This window comes from Phocoena sinus, chromosome 20 (assembly GCF_008692025.1).
Source record: "Phocoena sinus isolate mPhoSin1 chromosome 20, mPhoSin1.pri, whole genome shotgun sequence".
NCBI lineage: Eukaryota > Metazoa > Chordata > Mammalia > Artiodactyla > Phocoenidae > Phocoena > Phocoena sinus.
The window spans coordinates 15,637,836-15,660,837 of NC_045782.1; the positions used below are offsets into that span (position 1 = coordinate 15,637,836).

A 23,002-nucleotide genomic window follows, 5' to 3' on the forward strand; every position below is an offset into this window, starting at 1 on the left:
GCGGCTTCTCAGGAATTTGAATTTCGTATTTTCCAGGCCCTACCCTCAGGAATGCTGATCAGCCCTGGATGAGGGCCTGGGAATTTGTAATCTGATGCGCTGACAACACTGAGAATTACTCAGCCGGGCCCTTTTCGACCGTGTAGCTAGGTAGTTGCATTACCCCCTTTTTCCAGAAGCGGGATTAGGCAGCCAGGTAAGGGACTCGCCCAAGGTCTCCCAGCTAGTAAGAGCAGGGACTGAAATTGGAGCCCCGGCGGGCTGACTCCAGGGCCGGCTGCTGTAAGGTGGGTGCTGGGAGGTGAGAAAGGGCAGGGCGGTTGTTATCGAGGCGCCCGGCGGGAGTGGAGGGACGCCTTTGAGGACTGAGCCCCGCTATGGCGACCCCGTGCCATAAAGCGTGTTGACCGCCGCGGCTTGAGCTCTGCTGCTTCCCTCGACACGCCGGCCCCGCCTTCCGCCGCCACACTTCCGGTGGGGCCGCGGCCGCGGAGGGGCGCGGGCGGGCGGCCGCTGGGGGTGGCGGGATAGGCTGGGCGCGGCCGGCGGTGCGGGCGGGCGCGGGTTGTCCAGGTCTCTGCGGCCCCCGAGGGCCCTCCGTCCCGCCGGCGCCATGGGCAATTGCCACACGGTGGGGCCCAACGAGGCGCTGGTGGTTTCAGGTGAGCGGGCAGCGAGCGAGGGAGGTGGGTCTGGGACACCCAGGGCCTGGAGGGTGTTTGGGGCGGGGGCTGTGTTTGGGAGGGCGGGGGCCAGGCTGGGGAGCGAACGGGGAGGGGCCAGGCCGGGGAAGGACTCCGGGGGTGGGGCCTGAGCCTACGGCGTTCCGGGCCGCACCTGAGACCCCTTCCAGGAGGGACCCCCAGTACTCCCATTTGCCGTGCTCTGCGCCTTAGGGCACGGGCCAGGGTCTCCCCCACCCTCCCCCGCCCTGAATGTTTAACCGTGTTTATTCCCTCCTTTCTCTGCTTCCTCCCCTGACAGGGTCTCCCCTGTGGCCTAGGGGATCCCGAACTGAATGAAGCCTTGGGGTTCCGGGAACAGTCTGGCCGGATGCCAGCGCCCGGGACGGGGGTTGGGTCGCAGGTGTACGTCTGGGGAGGGACCCTGGACATGAATCCTTGGGCTCTGGGCACAGACCCGTTAATTCCCAGCAGGCTGGGTTTGCTGGGGTTAACTGGCACTGCCCGCCCCAGGGACGCGGGTGCGGCCTCTACAGAAACCTGGCTCTGTGTTGCTCTGGTTGCAAAATGCTGCAGGCTCCAGAATTTCTGTGAGCTTAGGTGGGGCTGGGGGACTGCAGTATAGGGGAGGGGAGAGATATCTTGCCTTAAGGCTGCTATTTAAATTGTATGTTTGGGTATCTTGGGAAGTGGCAGAAGCCTTTCAAGCCACCAATTCGTGCAGCCCCTGGCACGGGTGCTGGAAAGAGGCTGTGTTTCCTGACAGCTTGGAGGCCTGTAGCTGCAGGAATCCCTCATATCTTCCCATTGTCAGTGTGGCTTCCCCGCCTGTGCAGAGTTGTTAGGGCCGGCTGCAGAATGAACAGGAGAGGGTGGGCTGGGCCAGGGCTTGTAGCTGCCCACCTTTGAGAGGTGTGATGAATCCATTGGGAACTTTCACCCCAGAACACGGCCTCTGGCTCAATTTGGATCTCAAAATCCATCTCTCCCCTGGGACGGGAAATCCCCAGTCTCCCTAACTAGCACCTTACTCCAGTGGGGGAATTAAGATCCTTCACTTCCCTAGGAATTCCCTGGCGGTGCAGTGGTTATGACTCCATCCCTCCACTGCAGGGGGCCCGAGTTCGATCCCTGTTTGGGGAACTAAGATCCTTCACTTCCCTGAAAACCAGAAAAGATAGCCTTGGGGTCACCAGGGAGACCCCCAGAGAGCACTGAGGCCAAACCTGCTCCTCTATAAGAACTAGGCCAGTCTCCCAGCCACCACTCCTAAAGAAGGTTTTTAGAAACCCAAATCTGCATTGCACTTGGTTTTTCTTGTGGGATTTCTCTCTAGAATCCTGGACTCTGGGCTGAGGAGACAAAAGGTCCAGTCCTGTCTTTGTGGAGATCCTTGAGACTGAGGGGCAAGAGGAACCCCTGAGATGGGCTGCTCTGTGCCTTCCAGTTGCCAGGAACCTGGTCCTCTGGCCAGAGGCCAAGGCAGTGCTAGCTTCGAAGCTGTTTTAGGGGTGCAGAGAGGAGGCCATGCTGAGAATTAAGAGGACTGGAGTCAAGGGAGGGTGGAAGAGAGAGAGAGAGAGAGAGAGACAATGCCTGGCATAATCCGGCTATGGGAGGCCAGCAAAAGGCTAGCCGGGCTTGGGCCTGGCGAGGGTGCCGAATCTGATGAAGATCCCCAGCCTGAGGACCCATATTCTCCAAGCATCCCCCACCCTGAGGAGCCCTTCGGATTTGAGATGATCCAGCTGAGCTGTGGCTCTCTCTAGCATGTGGACTCCCAGCCTGGCGCCCCCCCACCGCCCCATTACTTGGGCCTGCATCTAAGTCCAGGGGCATCTCACACAGCCTACTTTCAGAAGGAGGATGTTGATAGATTTCATGATCATCTTTTCCACTTGAAAAGTCTGGGGGTTCTTCTTCTTGTGTAACCCCCCTCCTTCATTCTGTAATGTAAAATTTTTTCCTCTGTTTCCGCTTCTGGGAGTTTAAAAGGGGAATCCAAATACCATACACCTTTCTCTCTTCTCTACATTAGGTCAGAAGTTCTTAGCCTGGAGTTTGTGGATAGAATGTAGAGGTCTTCGTATTTGGACGAGGGGAGAATAGTACATTTTTATTCACACTAACCGAAACTGATATTTAGCGTTTCTTATGATTATTAACGTCAGCAACAATCCATGATAGTATTAGCAGGTATTTTCCTACCAGTCTGCCTTTGTTGCAGGTACCGTAAGAACCATTTATGCTCATCACTACTTTGAAATTAAGCCAGTTGTTAAAATATCTACCACGAGATCTTATTATTTAATGTATTACACAGAGCACATATTACTATACCACACATTTGGTTGTTTTAACATTTTGATAACTTGGATTTGTTTCTTCTGTATCTTATTTTATGCATTTATGAACATTTGGCCATTACTGGACTACTAAGGGGGATTTCGACTGAAGAAATCCCCCTTGTATGGGAGTTCCCTGGTGGTCTACTGGTTAGGATTCGGCGCTTTCACTGCTATGGCCTGGGTTCAATCCCTGGTCAGGGAACTGAAATCCCACAAGTCGCGCAGCACCGCCAAAAAAAGAAAAATCCCGCTTGTAGAGTTGTAGATGGTCTTCTTGACTAGTAGGAAGAAAAGGGTGGAAGAGGGGCAGGAAGGGAAAGGAGTGTTCCTGAGAGGGCGGACTGGCGCCTGTGTTTGGGGAGGGCTAAGAGTAGGACGGAGGTCATCATGGGATATGTTTTGATTTTTCAGCTTGGTTGAGGACAGAGCAAAGGAAAGCAGATTGAGTTAGAAAAAGTGAGCTAACATTAGGAGAAACTTCCAGGTCTGGAGACAGTGAGAACTGGGGAGGTCAAGGAGGGGCCACCTAAGCGTCCTCTTTTGGGAGTGGTGCTCAGTGTGACCAGGAAGCTGGGGGGAGGAAGATGCCTTCCAGGGGAGGAGGGCTGCTGGGGGCGGGACAGCCTGGCAGTCCCAGCTTCCTGTTGTTGCTACCCCTGGGAACCTGGCCATGTTGCCCTTGGCCGAGGCCCAGCCTGAGCCGAGGCAGCCTGCTCCCAAGGTCAGAGAATGAGTTAAAGGTAAAGGGCGGACAGCCACCCTGGGCTCCCCCACCCCCATCCCGCCCCGTGCCACTACCACCACCCCTCCCACAGCACACTGAGAAGTCCCCGGGGCGGGGGGGTGGGGGGGGTGGGGGTGGGGGGGGTGAGGAACGAGGAAGTGATGGCTACTCTAGAAGTTATCCCCCGACATGAACCCCTAGGTCTGGCCTGGGTCACTGCAGGAGGCTACCACAGCAAGGAAGCTGTGCCCCAGCCCCGACCAGGCCAGAAGAAGTGGAACAAGCTGTGGTTTTGGACCCTCTTCCGGTTTCACTGGATCCCGAGATGGTTTGGGTTTCAAATTGACTGCTTGTCCTTAGCGGCTTCCCTTACCCCGTCCCCAGGGCAGAGAAGCCTGCAGCGGCTTACCTTGAGCAGCGGCCCCGAGAACCCGTATCTCCAGAGACCTAAGACTTCTTCCTGCCCCTGTGCACGCGGCGGGGCTGCTCCTGGTCCCTGGGCCTCGGGCTCGGCTGCTTGCACCCTGTGCATACAGCAGACCAGGAAACAGGGCTGGCCGCTCAGTGGGCAGTGCCAGACACAGGCCCTCTGACTCGGCAGGCCCGACGCTCTTGCGGGGTCCTTGTTCCTTTGCCTCCGCCTGTTTAAAACTTGTCTCTGGTTTGTGGTTCTCTCTATTGTCTCTGCTCGGTTGTCGGCCTGACCGCCCACCCAAACCCAGGCTCTAGACCTGCAGTGTCCGATATGGTAGCCACAAGCCACAGGTGGCCACTTAAATTTAAGTTAATTAAATTAAAATTCAGTTCCTTGGTTACACCAGCCACATTGCAAGTGCTCGGTAACAAATGTCCTGGTAGGTGCTTTGTTACACAGCACAGCTGGGGAGCATTTCTACTCTCCAAGGAAGTTCTCTTGGACAAGACTATTCTAGAAGTCATCCCCCCACGTGAACCCCTAGGTCTGGCCTGGGTCACTGCAAAAGGCTGCTTCTACCCAGCCTACCTGACCCAGGTATCTTCCTCCCAGTGCAAAGTGGTGTTTCTAAAATGCAAATATAACTGTTGCTCCTTAGCTTAAATGATTCCCCCATCACTCAGACAGACAGACAGACAGACACACACACACACACACACACCCCTCTCCTTGGCCTGATACCTAAGACATACACACACACACACACACACACACACACCTCTCCTTGGCCTGATACCTAAGACATACACACACACACACACCTCTCCTTGGCCTGATACCTAAGACATACACACACACACACACACACACACACACACACACACACACACCTCTCCTTGGCCTGATACCTAAGACACTCCATGATCTGCCCTCTGCCCCTCCACCCTGCCTTGTCCCCTCCCAAGGGGTCTGAGAGACACTGTAACCCAGATATACAAAACTACGCCCTGACCTTTGACCATGGGAGGCAAACACCCTAAGGCTTTCCTGAAAACCCGTTTGTGAACGAGGAAATGATGACACCCACTGGCATTTTCCCCATTACGTTTCCTTTGAATCGTCTGTTTCTGAACATGTCTGCACTGCAAGTGAACAGCCCCTCTTGCTTTTACTGAGTTTTCTTGAACTTGTTGAGTAATTTTGGCATCAGCAGAAGGGTTTGTGACAAGAATTTCAAGAATTGATTTTTCTCGTTTCTGTATAGAGAGCTGCCGTACGCATCCACAGCATGAATCAGGTCGTGGCCAGGTTCAACATGCTATTTAGTTGATACACAGTTTTTCCAGGAATCACTTCCTTTTTAGGCCTTTTCCCTTTCTCTTTTCCAGTTGGTACAATAAGTTGGGCTCTGTTATGAGGCCTTGCCTTCCCCATCCACTCCCACAGAAGAACGAATTCACTCTGAACCCCTGGGAGTAGAGAACCAGCCTCACTGTTGGACACGAGCAAGGCCCCAACCTTGGCTCAGAGTCTGTCTTCCATTAGCCTCCCACCCGCATTCCCTCTGTGACTGCACTCACTCTGATAACAGGCAAATCGCATAGTACGACCATCATCCCAGGAAAAGGTCCCTCCTCCTAGTCTCACCTCTTTTAAGATAGGAATTTTATCTTCATCTCTGTTTCCCTAGCATGAAAAAATATTTGTTTGCTGAATGAATGGGTGAATCAAAGATGGAAGCTTTTCCATTCACTCCTGCCCACTGACCTCTCATCTGTTCTCTGAAAGCATTTACCTTCTGAACTACTCATTTGGCTACCCTCCTTTCTATGCAAATTGCCTGTCTACCAAACTAGATCCCAAGGCCCTTAAGGGCCTACCTTCCATTTATTTGTAACCTCAGCACCTGGCACCCAGCAGTGGGAGTTGTCAAGTGTCAGAGCAGGCGAAGGCCCAGAGCTGCTGTTGGCGGCATGGAGGGTAGACAGACCCAAGAACTGACTGACCAGCAGTGGTTTGCTTTGCTCTCCAGGGGGCTGTTGCGGTTCTGACTATAAACAGTATGTGTTTGGCGGCTGGGCCTGGGCCTGGTGGTGTATCTCCGACACTCAGAGGTAAGGGCCTGGGGGCCAGCAAACCGGGCATCCTGGTGGGCAAGGGAGAAAAGGGTTTCCATCCTTACCCCCTTCACCCCACAGGTCAGCTAGAGCATCTACCACTTGCCGCCTTCCACTCTGGGGGGCGGGACCTCCTAAGAAGCAGATGAAATGGGTTACACAGGGATGCAGGAGGTCTGTCTGTGGGCACCTCCTCCTTGGTGGGTGTGCTTTTTTCCATTGAGGGCATCACTTCTGTCCCAGAGGATTCAAGCAGAATGCTAATGCCCTGATTCTAGCTCAGAGTTATTCACGGAGCCTTAATTACACACCTGTTTGGAGTGGGTCTAAGAAGGGAAGAAGGGCTGATGGGACCCCTTACACAAACCCTCACCTGTGCAGGCCCTGGGACAATGCAGGCAGGGCCTAAATGGCAGAGAATGGATGTACAGTCTGAAGGGGCTCTGACAGCAGCGTGTTAAAGACAAGGGGTAGGGATCTAAGGAATTGGCTCTGGGGCCGGGCAAGACGGCTCTGGACCTCCTAAATCAGTCTGGAGAGACCTACTCGGGGAAGGGAGGTTTCAGCTCCCCAGAGGGCCCACCGTCAGGCTCTACCTGCTGGCTTTCCCAGAGCCTGCCGCAGGGCTGGACTTGGCCTGGGCCTCTCCTGCCCCCTCACTGCCCGCCCAGGAGGAGATGAGGCCCGGCCACCTCTCCACCAGCACCCCTTCCTGACTATGGGAGATCAGGCGAGGGGCCCAGATTCTTCCAGGCCAGGACCCAGGCAACACAGGCAGCAGAGCCGCGAAAGTGCGGGCATGTTGGCGGCGGTGGGGGTCATCTGAAGGGGAAGCAGCAGAGATTCCAGTGAAATCCCCTTCCTGGATCTCAGCCCCACCAGTCAGCAGAGAGATGACCCATGGCCACACTGAGCTGCTGATGCTTGGGGCTTCAGGGAGTCTGAGGGTGTTGGCTAGTGTCAGGGGCATGGGAAGCATGTCACCGCTTTTCAACTTCACTGATTTCTCACTAACCCCCTCCACTGTTCCATCTCTGCCCGCACTTGGCCCTGCCTGAGTTGAGGGGTCCCGGGGGACTCTTCTGGCCCGAGGCCAAAAGTGTCAGAGAGTAATCAGTCCTGGTCACAGCTTCCTCTCAGGCGATCCTAAGCACTCCTGAGGGGGCCAGTTGGCCTGTCAGAAGCCGTGAGGTGCCCTCCGCAGAGACACTGTCACCCCACCCCACCCGCCGTGGGACGACAGAGTATCTTGTCAAGACACCTCGACATACAGCCATGCCGAGAGTGTTTGCCATTTGCCCAGAGACCTGTCCTGCCCGGGCATCCACTGCTGGGGCAACACCCAGCAGCCCTTTCTCCACATCCGTGGTCCCCCCTCCGTCTTCCTGCTCCAGGGAGCAGAGCCCCAAGACAGGAGGGCCAAGCTCCTCTGACAGCAGGCTTGGAAGTGAGGGGTGAGGGCCCTTGTCCTCATCCTAGGAAACTGATCTCCCACATCCAGGCTCAGCATCCTCCCTCTGGTCCCACTTGCTGGGTAGTCTGAGCCTGCAGCCGCTCCCCTTCCTGGGCCCTGTTTGGGGCAGCCCCTTCCCCAGCCCCTAGCCTGCTTGGGGGACATCTCCACAAGCTGGGGCCTTTATTTCCCTAGGCTGGCAGGAGCCTCTCAGGTCAGAGTAGAGGTTTCTAGCCCAGCCTCCCTTTTGAGATACTTTCCACAGCCATCCTACATGTCAGCCCCCTTGGTGTCAGCCATTCTTCTCCAGACTCAGGGAAGTTCCTCCTGCTGTACTTTGCTGCCACATCCTGTCCTATCCTGAGGCCCTGATGTGGGCAGCTCTCTCTCCCTTGCCCGAGTGATTCCTCCACCTCTGGCATCTGAGCTGCAGCCTCCCTCCTTCGCTCCCTTACTCCCTCCCTCCTCCCTCTTTCCTGTCTCCCTCTCTCCTCCTTCCCCAAAAGAGAGCTTGGTGGGTTCCTGTCTGAGCTGGGTCTAGAGTCCTCTCAGACCCGAGGGTGCTATTTTTAGGGGCTCGAGTGAAGGCAACCTTTGCACATCTGCATGGCTGGAGCCCCCAGGGCTGGCACTGCGAGATCCAGGGCTGGCACTGGGGGATCCACATTGCCTACTGCTCCCCGTCCCCCCAGTCCACCTGCTTCTGCTCCGTCACCTCAGCCTCCCTCCTCCCTTCCTCTGGTGTAAGGAACCTTCCATGCTGTCCACAGCCTGGCCTCCGCCTGGACCAGCACCCTGCACACACTCTCACACATGCTGCCCTAGGAAGGCCCAGCTAGGGGGGGCCAGGTAGCTTTGAAGCACTCGGTTTCCTTTGCCATGACTCTGTGCTATGCCCAACTCTGGAAACTCGAAAGTGAATGACTCCGTTGTCTCCCAGTTGTTGTTCCTGTGAATATCCTGGCAGGGGCGCACTTTCTCCCCCAGCCTTCCTTGACACACCCTTCCCCCCAGATCAGGAAATCCAAAAATCTAGGGAGGGGGCTTTTCTGGCCCTAAATTGCCTTCTTAGTGATATGAAGCACAAGCCTTGAGGGTTTGTGCCCCGAGCAGGATTCAGGATTTTCTGTGGCTCATTAATCCCCAGAGTGGCCTCCCCTGCCAATTCTGGAAACACAGGTTAGCCTGTGTCCGGAGGGTGGAGCTGAGGCCATCTCCCAGATTGTGCCAGGAATCTCCTGGGAAAGTGAGGTGGTGGGTAACCCAGGTGCCCTATGCACACAGGCCTCCCAACCTCAGATCACGGGCTCAGGGCATTGGCAGACTTTTCCTCCAGCCCAGCAGCTCCTCACTGGAAGGGTATGGGGGCTAGAGAAGAGACCCAGAGGCCTCAGGCCAGCAAGGGGGTGTCTCTGTCCCCCTACGGCCCTAGGCTGAGCTGGCAGCGGGGGGGCGGGGGAGCTGAGGTGCTAAGAGCAACCCCGCCCCACCCCCCAGGCGTCAGGCTTTGAGTGCTTGTCTGGTAACCACTGTGTGTGTTTGCTGTGTCCCCTCCTACCCCTTCCTGTCCCTACCTCTCCCCACCCCCTGGCTGCTCCTCAGACTGTCTCTGGAGGTTATGACCATCCTGTGTCGCTGTGAGAATATTGAGACGTCGGAGGGGGTCCCGCTATTCGTAACAGGGGTTGCACAGGTAATAACCCACCTGCTTCCCTCCTCTGTGTCTAACCTTCTCTCTTCCCGCCCTGCGGGGCCTGGCAGGCAGGCGCTGGATGGACTCCACTTCTGAGAGTGTGCCTCTCTCCCCTCTGCTCCCACCTCTGCTGCTCTGGGTGGCAGGATGGATCCCTATAGATCCCCAACTCCCTTGCCCTTGCTCACTGGGGCTGCTAGCGGGGAAAGGGCGAGGGCTTCTGGAAGCTCTGCCCAAGTCTGCCAGTGGGGGTCCTTGGATGACAAGCCTAAATTGGGAGTAAGTTGAGGCAGGAGACACAGGCCCTTTAGTGACAGAGCTGGGCTGTCTGGGCAGAGGGTTCCGGCCTAACGACTCCTACAGAAGTCCTAGTCCTCCAGGCACCACGGAGCCCCTTGCCAGCCCCTGCTCCAGGCTGACACCTCAGTGTCAAGCCCTAGTCCTCCCTGCAGGGCCAGGAGATGCGTCCCATGGGGAGTTCTGTTCACCCCGCCACTTGACGCCCCCCAATTTCCTGCCCCTGATTTGTGTCGAGGGACCTTTGAGCAGATCTCTTGTCACCGGACTTCAGCTTCTGCATCCGTGAAATGGGGAGAATTACGCCCTCCCTGTGCCTTGTAGGAATATTGGGAAGGCGAGTAGAACAATATGAGGGCGCTTTGGGATTTTCAGGGAAGAAGTGCTAGAGGAACCCCATCTGTACCATGAACACGATCTCATGATCTCACTTGGAAAAGCAAGTGACCTGCTGTCTCACTCCTCACTGCCAGGCAGCCGTAGCTAGGAAACCCTTTCTTGAGCAAGGGCGTTCAGCAACTCCAAGTGCTTTCTTCATGACATGCAAGTTCCCATCTTCATTGCTTCATTCACCAGCTCCCTGTTGAGCACCTTGTCAGCTCCAGGCACTGAGGAGGCAGCGATGAACATCAGAAAACCCCTGGCTTCTCAGAGCCTGCATGCTGGCAGGTCCCCAGGCTGGAAGAGACCTACATGTCACCTTACCCATCCCCTTCCCTCTCATGAAATTGTCTTCCGGCTTCTCAGGCAAAACCCTTGCACCACCACACCCTTCCTCACCCATCGTGTTATCCCTAATGGGGAAGGGGACTGTCCCCATCACACCCACCCCTTGTAGCCACAGGAGGGAAGGCTTCAGGGCAGAGGCCTGAGAAGAAGCTCAGAGCACCTTGTGTGGAATGAGTAGGGTCCAGGCCTCTCTCGACCCGCTTCTAGAGCAGCCTCATCTCCCTCCAAACCCATGTTCTACTTGAAGCGGCTGCAAATGCCCAGGTCCCTTTTCAGCTGGGTGCTTTGGACCCTTGAGGACTCAGGTTGTCTGGGCAGAACAGCTCTTTGTGGGATTAGTGCTCCTTGGCCAGGAAGCTCTAGTGTGACCCCAGCCCTTTCCCCCACTGGCCCACCTGGCCCCAACCCCAGAGGGTGGGGCTTCAAGTCCTGGCCTGGTAGAGGGACCAGGCCAGGATTCCCTCGCAGGGCGCAGACTCCCAGCTTGCCAGGCTACAAGGCAGAGCTTTCTCAGCAGCCTCCAGGGGCATCCCAGGGTGTGAGCAGACCCAGGGAACAGGTGAGGGCCATGTTCAGATGGCATCCCTGGACGGCCCGCACAGCACGGCCTAGAGGACGAGCATTTACGTGCTGTCCCAGGACACACACACGACTACATCTGTAGACTCTGCCCACCCCGACTCCTCCAGCCCAGACCACCCACAGCCAGTTCTCCTCTGCTTCCCTTTCCCACTCTTCCAGCCAGGCTGACCTGAGCAGAGGACGCGTGTGCATGTGGGTAGCACACTCCACTCCTTCCTGTGAGCCATCTGCACCCCACCCCCCGCCTGCCTTCCCACCCATCTCCTCCTCACATGCTCCCAGCTCTGACCCCTTAGAGGGTCCTCCCCCGCAGCAGGACCCCTGGCCCATCCCAGCCGGAGCAGTGAGGTGTCGCACTCTTTCCCCGCACCCCAGGCCCTGGGCCCCCAGACCCATGTCCCTGTTTTGCGTTTCTTGGCAGGATTTCCCTAGAGATTATGACGTTGCAGCCCCGCTGCGAGGACGTAGAGACGGCCGAGGGGGTAGCTTTAACTGTGACGGGTGTCGCCCAGGTATAGTAACTCAGCAGCCCCGCGCATGTCCGTTGAGCTGCCTCGTCCCCATGCTGGGGTTTGGGGGGGAGGAGGAGAGGACGGCAGCCAGGGGCAGTCTCCCTCCAGCACCCCTGCCCCCACCCCCCCTGCCAAGAGTGTCATCGCCACTGGAACACGCTCGGCCTCTTGGCCGCCCAGCAGGACTAACAGACACCCCTTCTCTCCCCAGCGGGCCTGCGGAGGACAGAACCAGTGCTGAGAACTCCTGTCTCACTAACCCCACCCCGTTCTTTGCAGGTGTCAGAAATGCCAAGCCCCAGAATCCAAGCCTTCCCTGTTCCCTTGGTAGGGGGCTGCAGGGTGGGGACCAGAGGGCGAGGCCACGTGAGGCAGGGGAGCTCTGGAGTCGGAGGCTGCGTTATCTTCCCAGCTCAGTGCCTGGCCAAGGGGCTTCCTGCTCTCCAGAAGTCCACACAGGGCAGGTTCAACCATGTTCTAGGCCTCTGGCGAGGGGGTTGTCAGCTTAGTGCCTTGGGGAAGAAAGGCAGGAGGATGCCCACCCTCGGCGGCGGACCCCGGACCTGTCTGCTGCCCGGTCCCGGCTCTCTTTCCTGGTCTGTCTGTCTGTCTGTCTGTGCCCCTATTGCTCATTCTCCTTTTTGCAGAGACCTGCAGGCTGAGGGGAGGGGTAGTGGGGAGCCCCAAATGCCCAGGAGGGAGGCCATGGCAGGGCCTGGGGCTGCCAGTAAAGATGAAGTTTCTCAGTATGAGTTCCTCCTGTCTTCTCCACACTGGAGGCCTCAGACAGACTCCACCCCCTCCCAGCCCCTAGGCCTCCAGGTCCTGAAAAGGAGGGGAGGGGTACCATCACCATCCTCCTGGGTCTGGGGCCTCCGTCTGCCTCCCTCCAGCCTGGCTCAGGCGCCTCTGTGACCACCGGCAGGTGAAGATCATGACCGAGAAGGAGCTCCTGGCCGTGGCCTGCGAGCAGTTCCTGGGCAAGAGTGTGCAGGACATCAAGAATGTCGTCCTGCAGACCCTGGAGGGGCACCTGCGCTCCATCCTCGGTGAGGCCCTGCCCAGCCCAGGGACCCCTCTGCTGCCTTCAAGGAGCCTCGCAGTGTCCCCAGGCCATGGCCAGGGAGGGGACAGGGCGAGCAGGGGGTTCTCTCTGTCGGTCCCACTGAGAGGCTTCTAGCTGAAAAGCTGACACGTTTTCCGTCAAGTATTTCCTTTCAAAACATGAGGTGACTTGAGTGAAGAGGAGGGCATTGAAGTAGGGGGTGAGCGGCTGCCAGTCTGGTCAGGCACCTGGTGCTGCTTGGGACACTTTTCCTCATCCTGCCTGGACCCTGCAGGAGGAGGCTCAGTGTTAGACACTGTTAAGAAGAAACTGAGGAAGACCCAGCTCTGACCGCGTGACCCCTGCGTACACTCAGACCTCCACCTGCATGCCTCCTCCCTTTCCCAGCTGGCTGGGCCCCTGGGGAGCCAGCCCATGATCCTTCTGCCCTCAGGGACCCTGACAGTGGAGCAGATTTATCAGGACCGGGACCAGTTTGCCAAGCTGGTGCGGGAGGTGGCAGCCCCCGACGTCGGCCGCATGGGCATCGAGATCCTCAGCTTCACCATCAAGGTGCAGTGTGATGGGAAGCCTGTGGCCTCTGCGTCCATCCGGGAGTGGGGAGCTTGGCCAGAGGAGAACCTTTATGCCTCTGACTGTTCCCAGGGATGACTCCCCCTTCCCTCCCCAGGACGTGTATGACAAAGTGGACTATCTGAGCTCCCTGGGCAAGACGCAGACTGCTGTGGTACAGAGAGATGCCGACATCGGAGTGGCCGAGGCTGAGAGGGATGCAGGCATCCGGGTATGTGGGCTTTCCTTCCCAGCCCCAGGGACAGGGAGCTCACGGTTGCTCAGGGGACCCTAAGCACCTGTCCCTCCTGCTCCCAGGAAGCCGAGTGCAAGAAGGAGATGCTGGACGTGAAGTTCATGGCAGACACCAAGATCGCCGACTCCAAGCGAGCCTTCGAGCTGCAAAAGTCAGCCTTCAGTGAGGAGGTCAACATCAAGGTGAGAAGCCGTGGGGCATCCCGGGTTGGGGCTCAGGGCCCAGGACTTGGCCGCCAGCCTCTGACATGCTGACCACACTCCCGCCACAGACGGCTGAGGCCCAGCTAGCTTACGAGCTACAAGGGGCCCGTGAGCAGCAGAAGATCCGGCAGGAAGAGATTGAGATTGAGGTCGTGCAACGCAAGAAGCAGATCGCAGTGGAGGCGCAGGAGGTCCTGCGCACAGACAAGGAGCTCATAGCCACAGTGCGGTGCCCCGCCGAGGCCGAGGCCCACCGCATACAGCAGATCGCCGAGGGCGAGAAGTAGGTGCCGCTGGTGCCCGGGCTGGGGGATTAGTCCAGCTCCTCTGCCACCCATGCACTCCCTCCACTCCTGACCGAGCTTGGGGGCCCCTTCTCCCCCACTGTGAAGTAGGAGTGACCCTCCTCCCCCGTGGGATTGTTGTTAGGAAGACTGAATTAGGTGTAGGAGGTTTAAGGGCCTGGTATGGTGCCTGGCACAGAGGGCACCTCTGCTTGGTCCCCTCTCTCATTTGCATCTGGGAGCCAGTGCCCTCTCCTTGGCCAGATCCAGAAGGCCAGGGCACCCCCCTCTCGTGGGTCCCCCACCCCTGACACCTGCCAAAGCAGAGGCTCGGGGTTTGTCGGCCCCAGGCAAGGCTGGAGGGGCCCCTGGCACTTCCCACTGATCCTGCCCACCCGGGCTCCCTCAGGGTGAAGCAGGTCCTCTTGGCACAGGCAGAGGCTGAGAAGATCCGCAGAATCGGGGAGGCGGAGGCAGCAGTCATCGAGGCGATGGGCAAGGCAGAGGCTGAGCGGATGAAACTCAAGGCTGAGGCCTACCAGAAATATGGGGACGCAGCCAAGATGGCCTTGGTGCTGGAGGCCCTGCCCCGGGTGAGGCTCCCACCCCAGCCTGGGACTGGCTGGGCAAGTGCTGGACTTCTCTGGACTTTGTCCGTAACACAGCGACAGGCTGGCTGGGAGGGTTAAATTGGGGAGTACTCAGCAGTGGGGAGAGAACCCCACAACAGGCATAGGCTCATCCCTAACCCACTGGGCCATCTGACCATGAAGTGCAAATGAAGGCCACCCAGGCTACACTGGGATTGGGTGAGGTAGAGACGGGAGGGAGAGATGCTGGACAGGGCAGGTGGATGGAGTCTGAGTACCAACCAGCTCCCCCCCACCGCCTCCTAGATTGCTGCCAAAATCTCCGCCCCCCTGACCAAAGTCGATGAGATTGTGGTCCTCAGTGGGGACAACAGCAAGGTGACCTCAGAGGTGAACCGACTGCTGGCCGAGCTGCCTGCCTCTGTGCATGCCCTCACGGGCGTGGACCTGTCTAAGGTGGGTGTCTAGCCATCTGCGGTGGGTTGCCCAGGACTGGCCCAGGCGGAGCGGTCGGTTGGGGGCCCCGGAACCAAGGCCTCATGGCATCTCCCATCCTTGCAGATACCACTGATCAAGAAGGCCACCGGTGCACAGGTGTGAGGTCCCGAAGGCTCACACTGTTCAGCCACCGCCCCCTCTTCAGCACCGTTTTAGCACCGCAGGGACAACTGGAACGTTACTGACTCCGGTGCCTTATTTTGTAGGGACCAGGAGTGCTGCGTGTTCAGGCCTCTGGCTGTCTGCCCTTCTCCCCTGTCTCTATCTGTCTCCCCTTCTCCCCTGTCTCTGTCTGTCTCCCCTTCTCCCCTGTCTCTGTCTGTCTCCGTCCTCTTCTCCTCTACCCCACACCCTCATTTTCACTGCCACATTTGTCTGGTTTGTCTCTTCCGCCCTTATCTCCCTGTACGTTTCTTCCTTTGTCTGTTTGTCTTTTTGTCTCCCCTCTCCTCCCATCCTCTACACACATCATGTAGTTTAGGCTGAAGATGTTGAGTCTAATCATTGTCTGTCTGTTGGGGGGTGGCCCTGCTGCTCCTCAGAATCCTGGTGCCTTGAAGTTTTCTGTGCATCTGTCCATCCGCCCTGTGGCCCCAGCCAGAGCTTCAGCATGGGTGCAGGGATTCTGGGTAGGACGGCCACCCTGCCCTCTCCTGGCCTGGTCCCTGCCCCCAGGAAGCCCCCAGCCTCGCACACTCTGGCCCTTCTCGGCCCGGGTTATCTGTGGCTGCAGGCCCAGGGCCAGCACCATTCACTAACCCCGTGCCCAGCCCCAGGCCTGCTCTCATACCTTACCTCTTTCTCCCCCGCCCAGGGGCACGGAGGGAAGGCCTCCTGTGTAGAGCAGCTCCCTCAGTTTACTACTGCCTTAGGAGGCCCCTGCTTGTGCTCGGGGAAGTCCCCTTCATGGACATGTCCCTACTAGGTGGAGTGGGGCTTGGTCCCAACTCTGCTAAGCCCTTCTGGGATCAGGATCTAGCCCTTCTGGAGACTAGAAAGTGTAGAGACCCTCTTCCTACTAGGGCTGTACTGTCCTGGGTGTCGGGCTGGGCCCTTCCAGTGGGCAAAGCTATGGCACCCTATACAGAATCCAGTGCTGTAGGCTGGCCAGACTCCACACCCCTTGTGCCAGCTTTCTTCCTGGCCAGAGTGATTAGGTTCCAGCCATGGGGAAGCAGCCCAGTCCTCTGTGTCCTTGCTCCAGTGGAGGCAGAAGAGCCCAGGACCCAAGCATCCTGTGGTCCCAGTCCCCCACCGCTTGCCCTGCCCCAGCCTGTGTAGCCGTTCCTGCATGTGGATGCTGCATGTGTGGTCTGGGGCTTGGATGCTGCACTGCCCCGCTGCCCGTCCCTTCTGGTAAAATAAAGATCTGGTTATGCCCACACCCTGTATTGTGTCTTTTGTGAGGGGAGAGACTGGGAAGCAAGAACCAACCAGGTCCCCCACCCCTACACCCCTTCAGCCTGAAAACTGCACTTTGCCTGTTCTTCCCCACCCTAGCCACTGGGGGGCACCAGCACCCAGGCCATGACCCCTTAGCATCCTAGAGCAGGGCCGCCATCGCCCAGGTGCTGAAGCCAGACCTGAGGCCAGGGAGACCTGGCTCCACTGCAGACAGAAGACGGAAGGGGCTGCCAGGTTCACTGCACCCCTGCCCATCCTGAGCCCCACTCGGTAATGGAGACTCATTTCTCAAGAGCGTGAGCGCTGGAGTCAGACTGCTTGGGTTTAAATTTTAGTTCGGTTGTTCATCACCTGTGTAATCTTGGGCAGGTAGCTTCATCTTTCTGGGCTTCAGTATTTGTATTCATTTTACAAATTTAATGCTTCCTATGTGCCAGGAATTGTCCTAGATGCAGGGGAGATTGCAGTGAATAAAATCAATCCCTAGCTTTTAGAGCTTACATTCAGGTGGGGGGAAAAAAGAGAAACTAAATATACAGTATGTTAGATAATGGTATGTGCTAAGGAGGAAAATAAACAGGGAAAGGAATAGGAAGTTCGGGAGGGTGTTGAAACTTTAGTGTGAGGAAGGCCTCATTGAGAAGGTAGCACTGAGGAAAGCAAAGAAATGAGTCATGCAGATATCAGAGAAGAGCTCTCTGTCCAGAGCCTCTGACACAGAAGTGTGTCTGGCATGACTGAAAAACCAGCAAGGAGGTCAGTGTGTTTGGAAGTGAGTGAATGAATGAGCAGTGGGGTGAGTGGTGGGAGATGAGGTCAGGATGGAAACCTGTTTCTGGTTCATGTAGACTCTTAATGGGGCCTATTTTTGCCTTTGCTCTGAGATGGGAAACCACTGAAGGGCTTCGAAAGAGAAGTGATGTGATCTGACACATGTATAAAGATCATTCTAGGCACTGAGACAATCCAAGGGAGACATGAAAATCTTTTCCAGAAATGGTGGAACAACTGAGTCTAAATGAGAAAAAACTTGGGACTTCCCTGGTGGTCCAGTGATTAAGACTCCGAGCTTCCAACGCAGGGGGCGAGGATTCGATCCCTGGTTGGGGAACTAAGATCCCACATGCTGCGCAGCAAAAATACATAAATAAATGAGAAAAAAATTGAGTCACAAGCCCTACCTCATTCCATATATTGATACAAAAACTAGTTTGAGATGGATCATAGATCTAATGTAAAAAATCAAACCATAATGCTTATAAGACAAGAGGGAAATGTTTCTGTGACCTTCGCACAGGCAAGATTTCTTAGGACAAAAACAACAAAAATAAAGCACTAACCATAAAGAAATTAGACCATCAAAATAAGTCTCTGTTCATCAAAAGAAACTTAAAATGAGAAGGCAAGCATAGTCAGAAAAAACATTTACAGTATGCGTTTCTAACAAAGGGCTTGCATCTCATTTAAAAAGAGCTCCCAGGGACTTCCCTGGCAGTCCAGTGGTTAGGACTCTGCAATTCCAGTGTTGTGGGCCCTGGTTCAGTCCCTAGTCAGGGAACTAAGATCCCACAAGTGGCTGGTGTGGCAATAAATAACTAAATAAACAAATAAAGAGAGCTCCCACAAATCAATAATAGAAAGACAACACAATACAAACGTCACTCTGAATGCTCTGCTGAAAATAGAATGGAGAGGCTACAGCTGCTTCTTACCTGTATTGCAATAATACAGGTGAAATATGATGGTGACTTGGACCAATGGGGGCTGGTGAGAAGCACTCAGATTCTGGATCTATTTTAAACTAACCAGAGTTGCTGACATTGGGTATAAGAGAAAAAGAGGGGAAAGAAAATGCCCTCAGTGTGCCACGTTCATGAATGTAAAGACAGTATTACAGGGACTTCCCTGGTGGTCCAGCACTTCCACTGCAGGGGGCACGGGTTTGATCTCTGGTCAGGGAACTAAGATCCTGCATGCCGCACAGTGCGGCCAAAAAAAAGAAACAGATTCAGTATTGCAAAGATATAATTTCTCCCAAATTGGTCTATAGGTTCAATATAATACCAATCAAAATCCCAAGAGATTTTTAATTGACAGACTAATTCTGAAGTTATGAGGAAATGCCAAAGGACCAAGAATAAGCAAGACAAGCTTGAAAAAGAGTAAAGTTGGAAGATTCGAACTATCAGATGTCAAGACTTGTAAAGTTTTAGTAATCAAGACAGTGTGATACTGGCACTTGGTAGACCAATGGAATAGAACAGAAAGTCCAGAAAAAGACCCACACTTGTTTTATGACAAAAGTGGCAATGCAGAACTGTGGGGAAAAGACAGTCTTTTCAATAAACTATACTGGATATCTGGCGGCGGGGGCGGGGGGGAATGGTTCTTGACCTTGAACCTCACACTGTACATGAAATCAGTTCCAGATGGGTTGTGGATCTAATTGTTAAAAGTAAAACTGTAAAACATATAGAAAGTAACAGAATATCTTCATGACCTTAGGATAATCAAAAAAGTTTTTTAAACAAGTCAAAACTCAATAACTATAAGAGAGGAAATTCCCTGGCAGTCCAGTGGTTAGGACTTGGCACTTTCACTGCAGTGGCCTGGGTTCAATCCCTGGTCAGGGAACTAAGATCCCGCAAGTCTCGAGGTGTGGCCAAAAATAATAAAAATAATCAAGAATATCTGTTTATCAAAAGACATACTAATCTCCAGGGAATTATACTGAGCAAAAAAGATCAGTACCAAAATGTTACATACTACATATATGATTCCAATTATATAACTTTTATTTTTTTTATTTTTTTATTATTTTTTTTTTTTGCAGTACGCAGGCCTCTCACTGCTGTGGCGTCTCCCGTTGTGGAGCACAGGCTGCGGACACGCAGGCTCAGCGGCCATGGCTCACGGGCCCAGCCGCTCCGCGGCATGTGGGATCTTCCCGGACCGGGGCACGAACCCGTGTCCCCTGCATCGGCAGGCGGACTCTCAACCACTGCGCCACCAGGGAAGCCCTTAGCTATTGTTTTTGTTTTGTTTTGTTTTGTTCCCCCCCCCACCACCACCACCAGGGATTGAACCCGGGCCCTCAGCAGTGAAAGCTCCGAGTCCTAACCACTGGGCTACCAGGGAATCCCTATTTCTAATTTTTCGAGGAACTATATTTTTTTCCACAGCAGCCACACGATTTTATATACCCACCACCTACCAACGTTGTACAAGTGTTCCAATTTCTCCACATTCTCACCATTCTCACTTGTTCTTTTCTTTCTTTCTCCCTTTCTTTCTTTCTCTCTTTTTTTTTTTTTTTTTGGTAGTAGCCATCCTAATGGGTGTGAGGTATATATAACATTTTTGAAATGACAAAATTTTAGAAATGGAGAACAGATTAGTGGCTGCCAGTGGTAGGAACAGGGGTGGGTGTGGTTATAAACATTAGGGATCCTTGTACTAGAACTGTTCAGTAACTTTATCCTGGTGGATACATGTACATACACACGTGATGAAATTGTGTAGAACTTAATACATTTACATAAGTGAGCACAAGCAAAACAGGAAATCTGAATAAAATTGGTAAATTATATCAATGTCAACGTCCTGTGATATTTAGCTGTGGTTATGATATTACTCTATAGTTTTGCAAAATGTCACCAGTGGAGAAACTGGGCAAAGTGTGGAAGGGACCTCTCCATATTATTTCTGACAACTGCATGTGAATCTACAATTGCCTCAATAAAAACTTCAATTAATAAGCACACACACACACTCACACACAAGGACCCATGGAGAATATGAGAAAGCAAGCCTCAGAATCATGGGAAAATATATTTATAATACATATATCTGGGGGGAAAATGTAGCACTCGGAATATACTTTGCAAATCAAGAAGGGAAAAGACAGATAACCCAACAGAAATGATGGCTCAAGCACTGCACAGAATGGCCAATAGACGCATGAAAACATGTATGGCAAAGATAGTGGCAAAGACAGTGGCAACAATATTTTCTATTCTACATGTTCCTCTTACAGTGTGACTTTGACAGTCCTTCCAATTAGAGGTGGAGACTATGCCCCCTTCCCCTTGAAATTGAGTGGACTTTTGTGGCTATTTAGGTCAATAGAATATGGCAGAAGTGATATTATATGACTTCCAAGGCTAGCTCATAGAAGACAATGCATCTTCCACTTTATTTGCTGGAATAGTCTGTCTTTAAGTCTTCAGCCACTGTGTAAGCAGTCTGACTGTGCTGTGAGGAAGCCCAAGCAGGCAGACCACGTGGATAGGCCCTGAGCTACATGAAGAGAGAGGGATGCCCGGCCAGCTCCCAGCACTCCCAGCCCCCATCTGACTTCATCTGCATGAGAAACCCCAAGCCAGTTCTGCACAGCAGACCTCCTGAAATCCTGACTTCCAAAACTGTGCAAAGTAGGAAAAGGACTGTTGCTTAAGCTTCTAAGTTTGGGGATGATTTGTTACATAGCAATGGATAATGGGAATAGCATGCATAACTTCATTAGTCATCAGGGAAGTCCAAATTCTGACCAGAACAGATATCACTGCACATCCACCAGAATGACTAAAATGGAAAAGAGTAACAATACCAAGTGTAGGGGAGGTTGTGGAGCAACTGGAAATTTCACACACGGCTGGAAGAAATGTCAGTACAACCACTTTGAAAACCTGTTTGACGGAATATAGTACCTACACCTGAACATAAGCATGCCCTTTGACCCAACTATTCCATGCCCAGCAGAGATACACACACATGTATGTACAAGAATAATGGGAGTTCCCTGGTGGCCTAGTGGTTGGGATTCTGGGCTTTCACTGCCATGGCTCGTGGCAGCGTGGTAAAAAAAAGAATCTTCGTGGCAGCATTATGAATAACGGCCCCCAAACTCAAACAATCCAAATGTTTACTAATAGTAGAATGAATAAAGTGTAGTGTTTTCATGAAATTGAATACTGTGCAGTAATGAAAATAAACCAATTACTGATCCATACAACAACTTGAATGAGTCTTGCAAACATAATGTTGAACCAAAATGATACACAGTACATCATTCCATTATACAACATCCAAAAAAGCAGGCAGAGCTAATCTATGGTATTAGAAGGCAGGATAGAAGTCACCTTTGGAGAGAAAGAGGTGGGTTAGAGAGAAAGGATGCACCTGGGAAGGTGGTGTTTCTTGACTTGGGTGGTTCTTACTTGGGTGTGTTCACTTTGTGATAATTCACTTATGAGTTTGGTGGGGTTTTTTCTTTTTTCTTTCTTTTCCTTTTTTTTGGCGCCATGCAGCTTGCGGGATCTTAGTTCCCTGACCAGGGCTCAGAGTCCTAACTACTGGACCACCAGGAATTCCCCATTTTTTGAATATATATATATATATATATATATATATATATATACACACATATATATTGTACTTCGGTAAAAAGTTAATTCAAGAATAAATTGTCGGAAAAAAAAAAAAAGAATAAATTATCGGGCTTCCCTGGTGGCACAGTGGTTAAGAATCCGTGTGCTAGTGAAGGGGACACGGGTTCGAGCTCTGGCCCGGGAAGATCCCACATGCCACAGAGCAACTAAGCCCGTGCGCCATAACTACTGAGCCTGTGCTCTAAGGCCCGCAAGCTACAGCTACTGAGCCCGCACGCCTAGAGCCTGTGCTCTGCAACAAGAGAAGCCACGACAATGAGAAGTCCATGCGTCACAACAAAGAGTAGACTCCACTCGCCGCAACTAGAGAAAGCCCACGCACAGCAACGAAGACCCAACACAGCCAAAAATAAAAACGAATAACTAAATTTTAAAAAGCAAAAAAAGAATAACCTGTCTCAGTGGGTGTATATATATTCCAAACTTATCAAATTGTGCATTTTTAATACGTGCAGTTTATGGTCAATCATACCTCAATAAAGTATTTTTAAAAGTTGAAAAAAAAAAGAATAAGTTGCCTCCAAGGCTTTTTGGCTGATCTGGAAGAATGGAGCTGCTATTTACTGACATGGGAAAAACAGCTGAAGGAGCAGATTTGAGGTGGGATCAGGGACCTCGGTTTTGGACATGTTAAGTCTAAGGTGCCTATTAGAGAAATTTGCCAACTAGGAGGTTCACTTTACAAGTTAGTTTTGGGGAGAGGTCTGGCCTGGACACATGGATTAGGGAGTCACCGGTGTGTAGACAGTATTTAAAGCCATGGGACAAGATGAAATCAACGAAGGAATGAGTGCAGGTGTAAAGACAAGAGGTTCAAGGATTGAGCCTGGGGCCATCTATAGTGATTATTATAAGGACTAAATGACATAGCTCAGGTTCACATCAAACATGACACTTCATGAGCACTTAGCATGTAGGAGCTGGTATGATTTGCTTGGTAGCTGGCTTATAAAGCCCTCTTGCAGGCATTTCTTTTTTTTTTTTTAACATCTTTATTGGAGTATAATTGCTTTACAGTGGTGTGTTAGTTTCTGCTTTATAACAAAGTGAATCAGCTATACATATACATATAGGCATTTCTTTTCTTTTTTTCAGATTTTAATTTTATTTTCCAACTGATTACTAAAATGATGTATATGTTGTACT

General features: G+C 53.3%; 1 protein-coding gene across 8 annotated transcripts; it reads left to right on the top strand.

Moving 5' to 3' along the window:
• The first annotated feature begins 41 nt into the window (after positions 1-41).
• FLOT2 (flotillin 2) lies at positions 42-16,386 on the top strand. 8 transcript variants are annotated; one of them, XM_032616626.1, is made up of 12 exons: positions 42-287; positions 6,203-6,284; positions 9,343-9,433; positions 11,463-11,553; positions 12,479-12,602; positions 13,053-13,171; positions 13,290-13,403; positions 13,490-13,609; positions 13,699-13,913; positions 14,324-14,507; positions 14,811-14,960; positions 15,066-16,386. In XM_032616626.1, exons 4-12 carry the CDS (start codon positions 11,479-11,481, stop codon positions 15,102-15,104), a joined length of 1,140 nt encoding a protein of 379 aa, XP_032472517.1. In that variant the 5' UTR covers positions 42-287; positions 6,203-6,284; positions 9,343-9,433; positions 11,463-11,478; the 3' UTR covers positions 15,105-16,386. The 8 variants fall into 8 exon arrangements, with proteins under 8 accessions (XP_032472517.1, XP_032472518.1, XP_032472514.1 ...); XM_032616625.1 differs by lacking the exon at positions 42-287 and adding an exon at positions 536-662; XM_032616627.1 differs by lacking the exon at positions 11,463-11,553.
• The last annotated feature ends 6,616 nt before the right edge of the window (positions 16,387-23,002 follow it).

What these genes read in the sequence shown, in the direction of transcription:
- FLOT2 (XM_032616622.1), top strand. Translation starts at nt 614, where the DNA reads ATGGGCAATTGCCACACGGTGGGGCCCAACGAGGCGCTGGTGGTTTCA. An exon ending in AGAGGGATGCAGGCATCCGG is followed by an intron (nt 13,404 to 13,489) that starts GTATGTGGGCTT and finishes TCCTGCTCCCAG; the next exon opens with GAAGCCGAGTGCAAGAAGGA. An exon ending in CGGGCGTGGACCTGTCTAAG is followed by an intron (nt 14,961 to 15,065) that starts GTGGGTGTCTAG and finishes CCATCCTTGCAG; the next exon opens with ATACCACTGATCAAGAAGGC.